The sequence below is a fragment of the Diabrotica virgifera genome, chromosome 3 (genome assembly GCF_917563875.1).
Source record: "Diabrotica virgifera virgifera chromosome 3, PGI_DIABVI_V3a".
Lineage (NCBI taxonomy): Eukaryota > Metazoa > Arthropoda > Insecta > Coleoptera > Chrysomelidae > Diabrotica > Diabrotica virgifera.
Genome location: NC_065445.1, coordinates 2,195,573 through 2,213,538, shown reverse-complemented (window position 1 = coordinate 2,213,538; position 17,966 = coordinate 2,195,573). Strand labels below are relative to the sequence as shown.

The 17,966-nt window shown below is 30.7% G+C and overlaps 1 protein-coding gene across 3 annotated transcripts; it reads right to left on the bottom strand.

The window, feature by feature from the left end:
* Nucleotides 1-276: 276 nt before the first annotated feature.
* Nucleotides 277-16,552, bottom strand: LOC114324443 (ninjurin-A). Of its 3 annotated transcripts, none has more exons than XM_028272300.2 (3): nt 16,264-16,552; nt 1,875-2,048; nt 277-787 (listed from the first exon to the last, which is right to left on the bottom strand). In XM_028272300.2, the coding sequence occupies exons 1-3, from the start codon at nt 16,366-16,368 to the stop codon at nt 557-559; spliced, it is 510 nt and encodes a 169-aa protein (XP_028128101.1). In that variant the 5' UTR covers nt 16,369-16,552; the 3' UTR covers nt 277-556. The 3 variants fall into 3 exon arrangements, with proteins under 3 accessions (XP_028128101.1, XP_028128102.1, XP_028128103.1); XM_028272301.2 differs by lacking the exon at nt 16,264-16,552 and adding an exon at nt 9,335-9,568; XM_028272302.2 differs by lacking the exon at nt 16,264-16,552 and adding an exon at nt 9,241-9,362.
* Nucleotides 16,553-17,966: the final 1,414 nt, after the last annotated feature.

Below are 17,966 nucleotides of genomic sequence, written 5' to 3'. Positions count from 1 at the left end.
GGAGACACCAATTGATTGTTTGGTCATGTTCCTGTGGGTTCCTGGAAGAAGTAGAAAAAGACCAAAGAAAAGTTTGAGGGAGGGGGGAGACTTTTAGGCAAGCTTGGCAAAGTGAATAGATATTGATATGTACCAATATAGAAGCTACTAGAGAAATATTCTTTGAGTTGGCTTTTTTGCAATTATTATTATATTCACAGCTATTCACAAATTAAGGCAAAGGGAACGATGATGAGTGAATTAGTAGGAATACTGTTAAAACATATACCAGATCAATATTTTGAAGTACATAATAATATATCTTTATTTCATAAAAATAATACTTATTAAAAAATATATTTTATATTATTAAAAAACAATTTTTTATACAAAAATAAATAGGTACATCTGCTAGAAATGTAGCTAGCGCCAAAAAATACATAAAAGTGATTAAAAAGGAAAATATATACGCAATTAATCTTCTATCCTAGATTATTTTTATTTTTAATATACACGTCTACGAAAATGTCATTAGTAAAAAAATTTTATATCTAATTTTTTCTTCTTGCTATCTATATTATGATTTGATTGTTGAAGCTATTGTTGTTGTTGAAGTTTTTGCTGCGTGAAACATATTTATCAGATATTCACTCTTCATTTCAAAGGAATTTATTATCACATTTACTGCCATGATGACAATATTTACCACCATTATGATATTGTTTGTTTTATTTGCATTGTCTTGATGATGTTCTTTATTTATATCGTATGATCCTCCCAAAATTACACACAGGGCAGCTTGAATAACCTAGAACAGTTTAGATAATATTATATTAAAAATGGAAATGAAAAGAAAAAAGACAGGAATAAGAAATACAAGAAAATTATTAAAATACATAAACTAAGGGAAGAAAACGCAAAATCAGATATAAGGAGGAGTTAGAGACGGAAATGGGCAAAGAAGGAGAAATGACAGAAATAATAAAAGAAGAATGGGGAAAATTTAGAAATGCTATGATAAATACAGCAAAACTAGTATGTGGGACCATAATAAATAATAGGGAAAAAAATGGACATTATAAGGAGGTAAAAATCGAAATAAAAAAAGAAGAAATGGTGGAAAGAATATATTCCAGAGAATAAAAGTTAAAGGAATAGTCAAAAATGAGAAAAAGAAAAAGTTTGAAGAAACAATGGAAGAAACAGTAAAAAAATATAAAACTGTTTTATAGAATACTGAAAAGCCTACAAAGCAGCAAAGAAATAAAGCTAGCCAAACAAAACTTGAACAATATTAACCAATGACAAAGATATAATGGAAAGATGAAAGAAACATTTCAAACAATGATTAAGGGCCGGTTGTTCGAACGGTAATCAAAAATGGAATCAACTGATCATTATCAAATATTTAATTACTGTCACCAACTGTCAATGTCAGCTTTGATTGTGTTGCTGAAAACATAATTGATTACAATAATTATGAGATTAATTGATTAGTTAATCAATTATGTTAATCATTGTTATGTTAATTAATAATTAATTAATCAATTAATTATGTTAATTATCGTAATGATAATTAATATAATTGATTACAATCAACTGATTGGCGTACGAACAACGGATTTTTTTATTTGATGGTTGTTAAGGGGACTTGATTATAATCAACTTATTGATTAGCGTTCGAACAAGCGCCCTAAGTGAAATAAGAAATGATTAAATATAACAATTCAGAAATGATTATGTATGTACCTGAAGTTATAGGACAGCAAAACAAATAGAATAAGGATAGGCTTAGAATGAAAAGTTGGAAAATTTTAAATAGTAAAAGAAACAAAAAGTTATGAGATTATTTAATAATACAAAAGAATCTAATATTAATAACATCCTTTACTCACTTGTAATATTATGCTGGTTGATATCAATATCAACATTAAAAGATAAAATTGATGTTCTTCTCCAACTTGTAAGATAAACTTCAATTGAGATGCATTTGCAGTCAATAGAGCAATGTCCAAAAGTCCTTGAGCAATTGTCTTTTTAGTTGCGTATTTATTGACGTCTAGTGTACTCTGAAAAATAAAAAATAATCAACAAACTGTCAAAAAATAATCTGAAAAAAAATTTTTTCAGGTCGAGTCTTTTATGGACTGTAATAAAATATTTGTCATGAAACAAGTGAAAGAGAAGTCGATAGAATATAACAAACCCGCATATATTTGCTTCGTAGACCAAAGCATTTAACAGAGTCAGACTTAGCGACATATTACAGAAAATGAAGCAAACAAGGATACTGGTAAACATTATTGAAGTCATAAAACAAATGAACAATAACAACACGACAAAAATTAAAACAAACGACACCACTACGGCCAACATACCATCACCAGGGGGAATCAGGCAGGGAGACAGCCTCGGTCCATGTCTATTCAATATGCTAATGGATGAAATAATAGAAAATGTGGAATCGCTACAATTAGGATACAGACTCGATCACAGTAGAATCAGTATAGTGGGCTAGGCGAATGATGCAGCCCTGATTGCAGAGGAAGAGGATGACCTACAAAGACAACTATATCGATTCTTCCAAGTATGTCGACGACATCAACATGAACATTTCCACGCAGAAAACCAAATGCATTACCATTGCGAAAGATCCAATTAGATGCAAGCTCGTGGTAGAGGGGAAACCCATAGAACAGCTAAACTAGTTCAAATCTCTAGGTGTAGACTTATCAAGTTATCATGACCCAGCCAGAGACCTAAGAGGACAAATTAACAATGCCGCTATCTTGACTGGATGTTTAAGAGATGTGGTCTGGAATAACCCATATATGAGAATGGACAGCAAAGTTAGAATTTATAAAACTTGCATCAGACCTGTTATGACCTACTGCATTGAATCGAGAGAAGACACCAATAAAGCCAAAAGCATGCTACGAACAGCCGAAATGAAGACGTTAAGAGCAATAGCAGGGAAGACAAGAAGAGATAGAATACGAAACAACATCATCAGGGAACAATGTAGCGTGCAAGATGCAGTCGATGGGGTAGGCAAAGACGAATAGAATAGTTTAGTCATCTAAAAAGAGTGAAGGAGCACATACTACCAAGAATTGCGCTAGAAGGAAAACCAGCAGGCAAGCGTCCACCGGGAAGACCACCAAAAAGATCGAGAGATAGCTGGCAGTCTACCTCTCAAGAAATACTTCAACCACGGAGTTAACAAATCGACAGATCTGCAACAAGCATAAGAAGAAGAATAAAATATTAACCTCTCGGGGAGTCGGTAACACCTAGAGGGCGTGTCTCCCGGTTGGCAGATAGGGAAATCCTCTCACCGCAATCCGTTTAGGAGAAGAAGATTCTGAACCAAAACCCCTGGTCCTCCAGGTTGGTGTTTAAGGCGAACTCCCCAGTACTTATTAAAAATAAAAAAATGTTAAAAGAGCCAATAAAACGCATCGGAATAGGATGGAACAACAAAGCGACATAAGCTTCGAAAAAGACTTCGGAAAGATTTCTTGGTAGGTACATGAAACTTTTAAGGTATATCAAAAAAACTTAATGAAGTCTTACGTGAATTAACAGAGCTTAAAAGAGGCTCAAAATAGATATACGAAAAAGAAGTGGACCGGCTCTGAAAATCAAGGAAAATATAATTATTTCTACAGTGGAGTACCAAAAGAATGCAGAGTACAACAGGAAATTTCTTTGATGAGTTACAGAAGACTAAGAAAGTTCATAAAAGCTTTAGAAGCTATGCGTGAAAGATTAATTAAAGTAAATATGTGTCTTCACGGATATAAACTAACAGTTATGGGTGTAAACGCAAATAATAACGACACACTAGCCAACGTAAAAGAGGCATTTTTTGAACGGCTTTACGAAGAAATATCAAAAATAAGTCAATCGCGGGAAATAATATTAATGGGGGATAACAGTAGAGTCGGAAGGAAAGTTGAGGATGAAATACTAGGAAAATACGGAGAAGACGCCAGTAGTAAAGCGGATGCATGCAGAAGAGCGACAGGAAGATCTAGAAGAGAAAGGATTACCAACGAACTCATTAGAGAAATAATGGGAATCAATCAAACAATCACATATGACTTATCAGGAAGAAAACAACTTATCTGGTTCGGACATATATAAAGAATGGATGGATGAATAACGAATACCAAAGAAAATACTATAATGGCAACTAGAAAAAAAAGAGAAAAGGAGGTAGGCTGAGAACAAGCTGAAGCGAAGGAATAAACAAAGAGCTGAGAGAAAAGCATAGATGACCTATGGAACAATCGGACGGGTTTACTGTAAAGATACCGAAATCATTAGACCGAAAAGCACTTTACCGAGACCTCAGTAGACCGAACAGTAGGAGACCGAAAAGCAGAAGACCAAATGTAATTACAACTAAATGTTATTTGGATGGTTATTAGAAACAGTTAAAATGGTGTTAACGTCACTCTACTCTTAATTTATTTTTACCTTCACTAATCTGTTTAATGGACGAAAATTATTTCATATTAGACTTAGTCCAGGGTAATAAGGTTTTTTCCATGACACTCGAGCAGCCAGGGAACTAAAGCGTTTTTTCGACAGGTAATACCTATAAGAGCAAATTGTAAACTATTGTAAGCAAATTGTACCTATAAACAATAGGTGTCAAAAAATAGCATTTTTCCCTTTTTTTTCAAATCAATGGAAGACAGTGAAATTTATGGTTTTTTAGTACAAATATCTTTGAGATTATGGAAAAAGCTTTAAAATGACGTATTACAAAGTTTGATATACTCATTTATTGTTAATATAATTGCGAAAAAAGGTCGGAATTGCAAAAAAAATTATTTAGCAATATCTATTGTAAAAATTAGTGCACAGCTTTAAAATTTTTGTCATATAAGGGTTCTGTGGTGTTTAATATGTGATAAAAATTTCAAAGCGATTCATTGAATTGTTTAAATTTCATTCAAATTGTTTATCCCAGAGAGCATTTTTGAAGTTATACTTCTTTACCGGCGATAGAGGGTGATTTTTTTATATGTTAAAACCTATCAGCCCGGCGCATGCGCATTATAACTTTGTTCTGATTGGATGTTAAAATGACATGTCAAAAATTATCCGATATGGCAGCTGTGGTTTGGAGGTAAAGGTAAAGGTAAACAAATGTATAATATATTAGTTTTATTGTTGTGAGGACAGAAACAAAAAAGTTTATAATATTGTAGTGACTTTTAAATAGTTTTTAAAAGCAACAGGTACGTAATAATTGTTAATGTATCATGGGTATTAACCTACCTATTTGATCTGCCAAAATACATAGTATGTAATACTTTTATTTATATAATTTGATTACCATCAAAATTTCTATCAATATTCACCTAATATATTGATTTTTTACTCTATGTTTTGTTGTATTTTTTCAATTCTAAATCATTTCAATTCAAAATTAAAATAATTTGATCAATTTTCAAAATATCAAAATATTACAAGTTTAATCCGTTTTGTTAGTCGATCTTCGTAAATAATGACACATAGTGTCCGTGGCTAAGCGGAGAAGGCGAATGAATTCCAATACCAACCGCTCTTATCAGCGCTGGTTCGAGTCCCAATAGAAACTTTCTTTTTTGTTTTTTTTTTTTTAATACATTTTATGATTGTAAGTATATTTATTATATAATTGTATTTTCAGAAAATACGTATTTAGTTAAAAAAATTTTCGACAATTAATGTTCAGACATCATTTGTGGCTTGTTTAATGTGATTGTGTGTGTTTTATTCTTTTATTATTTTAATTTTTGGCACTGTTCTAATAAAAATGTTTGAGAAGTAGTAAGTATAAATTAGTTTAATATTTAAACAAAATATAAATAAAAAGTATATTAATTTCGTTTAAATCATATAATAGAAGTATAACTTCTTACGTGCGTACAAAGTACACACACATTCTTTTTTTTTTGCAATAACATAAGTCAGAAAGAAATGACGTTAGAACCATTCCACAGGTGTCAAATGAAAGAGCATGAGCTATATTTTCAACTTGGTTTAAAAAAAGCAAATAAAAATGCATTTATTAGTAATAAATAATTATGCAAAAGTATCGTAAATCTTTCCTTATAAACTTTTTATTTTGTTATATACGAAATTATACAGTGCGTCCATAAAGTAACGCATAAATTCGTTATTTCGTAAACCAGCGACTTTAAGGAAAAATCCCGAAACAGGTCGATTTTTGTTTTTAAATTAAGATTTTTTGGCATATATATTATACTAGTGACGTCATCCATCTGGGCGTGATGACGTAATCGATGATTTTTTTAAATGAGAATAGGGGTCATATGATAGCTCATTTGAAAGGGTATTCAATTCTCTATCCAATAATATAAACATTAAAATAATTATTTATACAGGGTGTTCATTTTTTAATTAAAATAAGTGAGACAAAAAGAAGAATATACGTAATTTATTTAATTTAAAATACATTTTACTACTATCAGAAAACAGAAAAAAAATTATTTGACAAATAAACATTGATTTTCGCTTAGACGAAATGTTTAAACTGCCAAGAGACAGGTGGGTGGCAGCTTTCACATTGAATTTAAGCGAAAAACAATATTTATTTGTCAAATAAATATTTTTTCTGTCTTCTGACAACCGTAAAACGTATTTTGAATTAAGTAAATTACATACATTCTTCTTTTTGTCTCAATTATTTTAATGAAAAAAATGTTTTTTTGAACACCTTGTATAAATAATTATGTTTATATTTATATTAGTGAATAGAGAATTGAATACCCTTTCAAATGAGCTATCACATGACCCCTATTCTCATTTAAAAAAATCATCGATTACGTCATCACGCCCAGATGGATGACGTCACTGGTATGATATATATGCCAAAAAATCGGAATTTAAAAATAAAAATCGACCTGTTTCGGGATTTTTCCTTAGTGTCGCCGGTTTATGAAATAATGAATTTATTCGTTACTTTATGGACGTACTGTATATATTTATTACAATTTTTTATCAATTATGGTATAAATAACATTACTTGGTAGTGGTGCACTTAAAACAGGGTAAAAAAGTTATTTTTTTGGAAAAAGTTATTCAAAAAGTTTATAAGGAAATATTTACGATACTTTTGCATAATTATTTGTTACTAATAAATGCATTTTTTATTCGCTTTTTGAAGTTATACTTCTTTACCGGCGATAGAGGGTGATTTTTTATATGTTAAAACCTATCAGCCCGGCGCATGCGCATTATAACTTTGTTCTGATTGGATGTTCAAATGACATGTCAAAAATTATCCGATATGGCAGCTGTGGTTTGGAGGTAAAGGTAAACAAATGTATAATATATTAGTTTTATTGTTGTGAGGACAGAAACAAAAAAGTTTATAATATTGTAGTGACTTTTAAATAGTTTTTAAAAGCAACAGGTACGTAATAATTGTTAATGTATCATGAGTATAAACCTACCTATTTGATCTGCCAAAATACATAGTATGTAATACTTTTATTTATATAATTTGATTACCATCAAAATTTCTATCAGTAGTCACCTAATATATTGTTTTTTTTTACTCTATGTTTTGTTGTATTTTTTCAATTCTAAATCATTTCAATTCAAAATTAAAATAATTTGATCAATTTTCAAAATATCAAAATATCACAAGTTTAATCCGTTTAGTTAGTCGATCTTCGTAAATAATGACACATAGTGTCCGTGGCTAAGCGGAGAAGGCGAATGAATTCCAATACCAACCGCTGTTATCAGCGCTGGTTCGAGTCCCAATAGAAACTTTCTTTTTTGTTTTTTTTAATACATTTTATGATTGTAAGTATATTTATTATAATATAATTGTATTTTCAGAAAATACGTATTTAGTTAAAAAAATTTTCGACAATTAATGTTCAGACATCATTTGTGGCTTGTTTAATGTGTTTGTGTGTGTTTTATTCTTTTATTATTTTAATTTTTGGCACTGTTCTAATAAAAATGTTTGAGAAGTAGTAAGTATAAATTAGTTTAATATTTAAACAAAATATAAATAAAAAGTATATTAATTTCGTTTAAATCATATAATAGAAGTATAACTTCTTACGTGCGTACAAAGTACACACACATTCTTTTTTTTAAACCAAGTTGAAAATATAGCCATATATAAATATATCCATTTGACACCTGTGGAATGGTTCTAACGTTATTTTTTTCTGACTTATGTTATTGCAAAAAAATGCTCTCTGAGATAAACAATTCGAATAAAATTTAAACAATTGAATGAATCGCTTTGAAATTTTTATCACATATTAAGCACCAAAGAACCCTCATTTGACAAAAATTTCAAACCTGTACACTAATATTTACAACAGTTATTGCGAAAATATTTTTTTTTTTGCAATTCAGACCTTTTTTCGCAATTGTATTAACAATAAATGAGTACCTATATCAAACTTTGTAATATGTCATTTTACAGCTTTTTCCATAATCTCAAAGATATTTGTACTAAAAAAATCATAAGTTTCACTGTTCTCCATTAATTTGGAAAAAAAAAAGGAGAAATGCCATTTTTTGACAGTTAATTTTACAGTTTATAAATAAAAATGGCCGCCAGATCCTACGCAGGAAATAGTTACAATCTGTTCCTATGAGTATTACTTGTCGAAAAAACGCTTCAGTACCCTGGCTGCTGAAGTGTCACGAACAGGGTATATTTTTGTCTTATTACCCTGGCCTAACTGTACATTGTGTACATGTACAGAGTAACAATTTACACAGTCTTTATATAAAATAATACAAAAAAATACAATAAACAAAAAGACAGATATACAAAATATTAGCATAATTTACTGCAATATTTTTTAATTATTTATGTTGATACCATTTCGGTCTAATGCTGTTCGGTCTAGTGAGGTTTCGGTAAAGTGCTTTTCGGTCTAATGAGTTCGGTCTACTGCTTTCGGTCTAATTGTCGTGTACCAATCGGAAGAAGTGGCGATTGGAAGTCATGTAACAGGAAACGACATGTGACATGTAGTAGTAGTAATACAATATTAACAAAAAAAAATAGAATAAACATTTTCTAATACATATCGTTGATTGATGTATTAATAATATTTCAATCAACGTACATATCTAATACCCTTTTCGAGTACCACTATATGTATACAACCTATTGTCATGAACAAAGAAACAGATAGTATCCCGTTTTACGGAAAGAATCAAGATATTACTACAATATTTGGAGCTTAAATAACTTACTGTTTTGAGATGAGACATATTTGTTGAATAAAAACAAATATCAAGTCTATTTACCAACTACATAGAAGACCAACATGGATGTGTTTTCACTTACCGTCATGGGCGCATTCACACTAATTGTATTCAGACCTTGAGGCATTATTTTATTATTATATTGAGGTATTTGTTATTGGAACAAAAAGTACTGATTTAAGTTTATTTTTACTAAGTGATCTTCACATTTTTTGAACCCAATTTGATAACGAAACTGATAATCTCTGATAAAGTTGTTGTTTTTATAGACAGTATTTTTCTCTTTGTTTGGGTTATTTGCATTTGAAGGAAAACGCGAAGAGTAGTGGGAAAGTGGGAGATATATAATAGGCCGATGGCCAATGAAAAGTACCACTGCGCTGTATGATTGTGACAACTAAGGTTGGATGAGAGTACATGTTGTTCATGGACAATGTAATTAAGAAACGTATTCACTTCACTTGTAATATAAAGAAAACCAATCATAGTGCATCAACGATCTCGTATAGTAAAAATACATCATCTTAAACATAAATCCTTTTGGATTTATTGCAATCTATCTATAGACATTCTTATAATCTATCTAGATACAATCTCAACCTAAATATTTAAGTAGATAATAGACAATAAGTAATAGTACTGAAAATTCAAGTGTTATAACATACAAAGAGACATCCAGTGATGCACCCCTTTTTTACACCTTGCCTTCAATATAGGGCTTTTCAACGACTCTTGTTTGTTTCGAGCCTCTATCATATGTTGTATAATCTGCGTAGGTATATACACCTTCTCAGATGTATCTTTCAGTGCGTCACAGTTTTTCGATTTCTTTCTAACGCATTAAGTTGGAAGTGACAGAAAAAAAGATACGTCCGTGATTAAAATAATTTATAACATTTATTCTAGTTTTTGATAGATGGCGCTTTAATCGAACAAAAAATGATTTATTTATTATCTATGCGACTATAATCTGTACAATTTATAAGACTATACAAATCAAAGAACATACCTTTTTATAAATGAAATAAACACAATTGATTTGTTTTTATACCAAATTACGATTATACGATTCTGATAACTGTCAGATTTAACTAAAATGTCATGCTATGATTCTCTACATTCTTAAAATCATATATTACGTCATTAACACGTTGACGGACATGACGTCTATAGACGTCTAATTTCCATTGATGTAATGTGACACAACGTCTACAGACGTTGCATTTTTCCCTATTCTACTTTGCAAAATACATAATAGTGTCACAACACTTGCTTATATATTTGACGTATTGTCCGTCAACGTGTTAATGACACATGACACACTGAAAGACTAAGAAGAACTTTAAATTATACTCGTGTATGTAATAGGTAAATAATGGGTAACTACCTAATTCTTTTTTTTTCGATTACATATAGCGCCATCTATCAACTACTGGAACAAATATTATAAATGGTATGTATCACGGACGTACCTTTTTTCTTCACGTCACTTGTAGACGGAGAGGCAGCGCTGAAAAATCTCTTTGAATTTACTAAAGCTAGATTTTTCACAGTTGATTACTGTGAGTGTGTAGAGAAACATACTGCGGTCGGTCAAGCGAAACGTAGAACAGGGGTTACTGAGAGGGTATCAAAGTTGCTTTCCTACGAAGGTAATTAAATCCATTTACTAAGGCTGAAAATCAGTACACACATTCTAAATTAAATATAAATAAAAGTTATTATAGTCGGTCAGCTGTATGACGGGACAGAGCCGGTCGGTCGGCCTTAATAGTCGATTGAGGAAATGAAGCATTTTGGCTCGCAATTTTTTCGTCCAGCATGGATTTACTTGAAATTTTCACAGAAGGTAGGGAATAGTCCAAGGATCATTTTATATATCATGCTGTTATCATACGCTAAAACCTTGGGGTGGTTGCCACCCCATCTCGGGATGGCAATTTTTTATTACATTTTAACCATGTAATGCGATGGAAAAAGTGATTCCAAGAAAAAAATGTTTTTTACATTTTCTTCGTAAAACTAATATTTTTCGAGTTATTTGCGCTTGAAAATAACACTTTTTCGACGAAAAAATCGACTTTTTTAGAGTGTTTTTTGAGAATACCTCAAAAAATATTCTATACATTTTTGGCGATAAAAAGTTTCTTCAAAAATGATTTTGTCGGATTTTTAAAGAGCTATAAGACTGTGTAAATTAAATTCCGTAAGATCCCTTAGTTTTTAATTGGGGCGGGTTTAAAAGGCTCGAATAAGGGGGTGTTTGCTGGTAAATGGAGGTTTTAAACAGCTATATCTGGCAAACTATTCACTGTAATGAAAATCTATGCACAGGGTAATTTCAGTCATTAAAAAAGCTACAAATTAGTTGTTTATAATTTTTTTCGTATCTTCAGTATTTTCGGAGATATTTTGAAGTAAAAGGTGAAAAATACCAATTTGCAAAAAACGAATTATTCTTTAAACTCCAATTTTTCCAAAATTAGGCATTTTAAATAGGTCAAACTCCTTAAGTGTATTGATATTATGAATATAAAAGGAACTACAGAAATAGTCCAGGGCGCATCTGTTTTGAGATGGACGTTGAGAGGTGACTCAAATTTTTTTGCAGAAATTGCTTGAAAATAAATCAAATAATAATATTTGAGTTATCCTCCCTCTCAAAAAGGTCCGGAACATTGTTTAAATAATCAAAATGTCAAAAAATTAAGGAAAAATTCGATTTTTTTCTTCGTTTTTTGATTATAACTTTAAAAGTATTCATTTTCGAGAAAAGTTGTACTGACATAAAAGTTGCGTAATTAAATTTTCTATAACATGGAATTGGTTAAAAATTTAAAAAATAGTCACCCTAGTTGCAAAATAGCAATAATTGCGAAAAAACCATACAAAAACAAGTATTCGCATTTTACGTTTTTCAACCATTTATGCTACACTTAGGACCTTCATATTTCACCCACAAAAACTTTATGATACGATAAAATATTGCTGTAAGTTTCATTAAGATCAGTTCAATAGATTTTGCAAAATAAATTTTGCAATCCAGCTTTCGCAAAAAAAATTAATTTTTTCAAAATGTTACAGGACTGAAAATAAAGCAGATAGAAAGTTGAAATTATTTTTGCTTATAGAAGTGTACTGTACCTTTCATTTCCAATTTGCAAAATTAAAATCGATTAATTAACACGGCGTCAGGACATTTTTTAAATAAACAATAATTTTTGGTGCTACGCGCAGGACAGCGGTGTTCGATTCACACAAGTTGATTTCCACCAAAATTTCTTCCCATCTTTATCTAATATATTATTTTCTTACTCTATATTTTGTTGTATTTTAATATTTTAATTCCACAAAAATCAAACTAATGTTATTATTGTTTGTTAAAAATTATTTAAACAATTGCATATGTTTAAAAATAATAAACTTTTATTTTTTAAGTTAAAATATATGAACAAAGAAAGTATTTGCTAATAAAAGTGTTATTTTCAAGGATAGAGTATGTGTTTTTATTTTGCAATAAACAAATTTATTTATTTATATCGAAATTTAATAAAAATTAAAATGTATCAATCATTATCAAAGGTCACTGGAATGCCCAATCAGAGGAAACTATCCGCTGTCCTGCGCGTAGCAGTAATAATTAATGTTTATTTAAAAAATTTCCTGACGCCGTGGTGTTAATCGATTTTAATTTTGCAAAATTGCAAATGAAAGGTACAGTAGACTTCTATATGCAAAAAAAAAATTCAACTTGCTATCTGCTTTACTTTCAGTCCTGTAACATTTTCAAAAAATGAATTTTTTTTACGAAAGCTGGATTGCAAATTTTATTTTGCAAAATCTATTGAACTGATCTTAATGAAACTTACAGCAATATTTTATCGTATCATAAAGTTTTTGTGGGTGAAATATGAAGGTCCTAAGTGTAGCATAAATGGTTGAAAAACGTAAAATGCAAATACTTGTTTTTGTATGGGTTTTTCGCAATTATTGCTATTTTGCAACAAGGGTGACTATTTTTTAAATTTTTAACTAATTCTATATTGTAGGAAATTTGATTACGCAACTTTTACGTCAGTACAACTTTTCTCGGAAATGAATACTTTTAAAGTTATAATCAAAAAACGAAGAAAAAAATCGAATTTTTCCTTAATTTTTTGACATTTTGATTATTTAAACAATGTTCCGGACCTTTTTGAGAGGGAGGATAACTCAAATATTATTATTTGATTTATTTTCAAGCAATTTCTGCAAAAAAATTTGAGTCACCTCTCAACGTCCAAATGTACTAATATTTTTACAGATGCGCCCTGGTCTAAAAGGTGAAGACCAATTTTGAATTAGGAAGATAGTTAGGGGGTTGTTTTCACACTGATTTTTTCGTAGAGAAAAGCAGGTACCGATATTTTTTTGATTATAAGTCGCTTAATTTTCATGCTAGAAACTTTTTATTACTTTTTTTTAAGGGCCAATTGTATACTTAAAAAAAGGTTATGTAAGTTTTCCTCGAAAAATGCAAATTTTTCCCATTATTTGGCTTTGAATATTTCAAATTATGCATTTGTCGAAAAAAGCTAACCTTTAACATGCCGTATCTCAGTTTGTATTGGTCTTAAAGAATTTGGTTTGTGTTGCTAAAAGCTACAATTTTGATATCTACAGTTTTTTTATTAATGTATATTTTTCGAGGTATTCTCAAAAAACCCTCTAAAAAATTCGATTTTTTCGTCGATAAACTGTTATTTTCAAGCGCGAAGAACTCGAAAAATATTAGTTTTACGAAGAAAATGTAAAAAACAGTTTTGTCTTATAATCACTTTTTCCATCGAATTACATGGTTAAAATGTAATAAAAAATTCCCACCCCCGAGATAGGGAGGCAACTACCCCCAAGGTTTTAGCGTATAATAGCAACATGATATAGAAAATGATCCTTGGACTATTCCCTACCTTCTGCGAAAATTTCAAGTAAATCCATGACTATTGGGGCCGACCGACCGGCTCTGTCCCGTCATACAGCTGACCGACTATAATAACTTTTATTTATATTTAATTTAAAATGTGTGTACTGATTTTCAGCCTTAGTAAATGGTTTTAATTACCTTCGTACTAAAGCAACTTTGATACCCTCTCAGTAACCCCTGTTCTACGTTTCGCTTGACCGAACGCAGTATGTTTCTCTACCCACTCACAGTAATCAACTGTGAAAAATCTAGCTTTAGTAAATTCAAAGAGATTTTTCAGCGCTGACTCTTGGTCTATTATGTCGCCCGGAAAAAGACCTCTGAGAAGCTCCATATACTATTCATATATACATATACAGATTATACAACATATGGCAGAAGAGCAAAACAAATGAGAGTCTATGAAAAGCCCTATTCACTATATTTGACACATATTTATACACATTTAGTATTAATCAATTAACTCTAACGAAACTTTTCGTTTTAACTTTCGAACTGTATGCAGTTTATTCACTAAAATTTTCACTAAACTAAGAAGGCATTCGACAGGGCCAAATTAAATTATTCATTGTTTGTATGTACGAGAGACACCTGTAGAAATAATTAAAACGATCGAAAATATCTACCAGAACAACACAATAAAAGCAAAAGGAGAAAAGGAACTAACTGATCCAACTGAAGCTGGTATTGGGATAAAACAGGTGGGTTCCCAAAGTATTCTATTGTTCAACCTGATCATGAATGAAATAATAAAATAGATAAGAACTTAAAAAGTATACCAAATGGGAGAAAAATAACTTAAAATAATCTGTTATGCAGGTGATGATGACTAATCTCTCAAAGTGAAAATTATACAACGTATGCCGAACCAATTTAATATAACCTCCAGAGAATTTACTGTTAATTTCCCCAAAAAAGACAATAAGCATGGTTATAATAGCAAATCCACTAAGATGTAAATTAGAGCTGGAGGGTCAGCCGGTCAAATGGTAGAACAAGTTAAGGAGTTTAAATATCTAGGCATCACACTATCTAGCTACGGAAAGCTCGAAACAGAAGTGGAAGATCAAGTTAATGAAACAAACAGAGCTGCAGGTTGCCTGAATGAAACAATATGAAGAAACAAAAAACATTGGGAAAGAAATGAAAGGAAGAATTTACAATTCACCAGACCAATAATGACATACGCGGCAGAAACACGACCTGACACAGACTCAACAAATCGATGATATGATAACACAATATCGTACAGAGCTGGAAGTACAAATATACGATGGATGTGCAAGGTGGAGAACATAAGAACAGGGTAAGAAACAGAAGAGTAAAATGGAACGACCAATAAACTGAATGTCAACAGAGTAAATTTACTGAAAAAAAGGCAGATATCAAGCACCTAATTTATTAAATATTGCCCAAGTATACTTTCGCTCCTAGAGCATTATCAGGGGAGGTTCGTCAAATCAGGAAGATATCCTATTAGAATGTGACATTTATTGTTTGATGGGAGTGATGGCAAATTTAACAAATAACATTTAACACACACTGGACAAAGGAAAAAACAGATTAAACAAATTATAAATGGCAGTACTACTTCATTTGGATGTCAAATTTGGAGTAACAATATATGTTCCTCCATATTGATTGTTCCAGCATCCATATTTGACAACCAAATGAAGTAGTACCGGCATTTACAATTTCAGTCCACACAAAAAGAAGAAGAAGAAAAACAGCAACTACAAAAATGTACTAAACTTTTTAACAAACACAAAGTTATACAATTTAAAAAATTGTTTTGCCAATAAATATACACAGATGTAAAATTATTAAAAATATAAATATGTAAAAAATGTAAATTGTACCTGTGTCAATGACCATTAGCAGTCGAGACACATTGTCGAAATAAAAAAAAATCTAAACAAGGCAGAGCGAAAGTTCTAACAAAATCGAACATAAAATTTATCTCATTCGTTTTTTTATTAAACAAACACATTAAAAAACACACAATAGAATAAAATTATAATTTCTATGTATATTTTAATCCTGCTTACCCTTAAAATTTCCGAAATAACATTACCATCCCTATGGGTATGGTGAGTTTGGTGATTTTGCCCTGCCACATTCACTTTAGAATCTTTTTGCGACATGTTTCCCATATGCTTTACAAAATATTACTACCAACAATAATCCACTTGTTTTGTTTATTATCTTTAAAGACGTATCAGGCTAGATTATTATTTAAAGTATTATAAAGATTTTATTTTTGCATAGATTATACTTTTGGCATTAAAAGAAAAAAATTATATATTTGATTGATTGAAGACACTTGAAGAGGTTAACATTGGGTAAATGGTTTTTAAATTATTTGTTGTTATTTGAGGGGTAAACAAAGGAAACACACTCTTTAGTAGACGTATGTAGGGAAAATGTTTTTGTGCACTTGACTACCAGAGGGTTGAAATATTGTCATGGAAACACAAATGTACATGGTTATACAAACAAACGAGATTTGAAATGAAACAAAGAAATAATTTTGGTATGAATCAGCAACTTGATTTTTACGGCAAATTTCAGATAGTCAATTAATTCAATCAAGAGATTTGTATACGTTTTTTTGCCTTAGGTTCAAGACCTGTTTAAACTTAGGCCAGCCAATTGTCTTAATACTTTTGTATAACTTTTATACTTCCTTTAAATTTATATCTAACAATTTCCTATTTGGTGCACTTACTTAATTTTCTAACCTTCCTATTGAAAACACTATTGGTGACGGTGCAAAAAGATTTACGCTAAGGTGCCCTTTATAATGACTTTTTTAAAACAAACAATACAGGCAATGATTAAAGGCAAATAATATAAAAGGAATGGGAAGACTGTAGGAAATACTACAACTATGTTTTACCATTTCGCATTCGCATTCACACAACCACTGTTTGGACAAATCAGTTTGAATTTTCCGTTTGGTACGCCTGAAGAATTCCCATGAAATCGATCTAATAATTGGGTTTGAATTACTTAAATGGAGGAGAGAAACAATGTTCTGCGACAATATGATTTTTTGATGGGGGTTGGCTTGAAATAAAAATTTTATGGCTTCTTGATCATACCAACACTGAAACATCCTGTGGTTAAGGTCATCAAAACTGTAGTCACATACACATGTATCTGTTTCTGAAAGTTTAATTTTTTTCAAAAAGGCATCTAGCGTACGTAGTATAAACTTTCCGAAAGATGGAGCTTCTCTAGGGAGCAGGGGGGCTTAAGGGAGTTTGGGGGAGTTTGGGGAGTAAGGGGAGTTTAGGTGAGTAGGTGGAACAGTGGGATATACATATACAGGGTGAGGCAAATAAAGGGCCTATTAGAAATATCTCGAGAACTAAAGGTAAGAGCATCCTGAAAATTGGAATACAGAGGTTTTGAGGTACCTATGAACTATTTAATGAAAATATTTTGGTCTCTTTGCTACTTCCGGTTATACCGGAAGTTGATTGTCCCTTCGTTTTTTTTTTAAATGGGATACCCTGTATATTTTTACATTTTTGGATTCTGTTCGATGTGTTCTTTCTTAAAATGTGAGGTTTTGTAATATTATACAGGGTAGTTTAAAAGATAATTACGATTTTTTATAAATTTTGTAGCAAACTTCACACCCTGTAGAATTATACTGATTTGATATCAAAAACTCCATTTATGTTCAAGTAATTTTTAATATAGTCTATTATTTTTTAAAATTAATAATATAGCGAAATGTTTA

Bases quoted from the DNA above. Each gene is read 5' to 3' on its own strand.
- LOC114324443 (XM_028272300.2), bottom strand. From the start codon at position 16,368: ATGGGAAACATGTCGCAAAAAGATTCTAAAGTGAATGTGGCAGGGCAA. The intron at 2,049-16,263 runs GTAAGCAGGATT...TTTATTTTTCAG, and splicing joins TTATTTCGGAAATTTTAAGG to AGTACACTAGACGTCAATAA. The intron at 788-1,874 runs GTGAGTAAAGGA...AAACTGTTCTAG, and splicing joins CAACCAGCATAATATTACAA to GTTATTCAAGCTGCCCTGTG.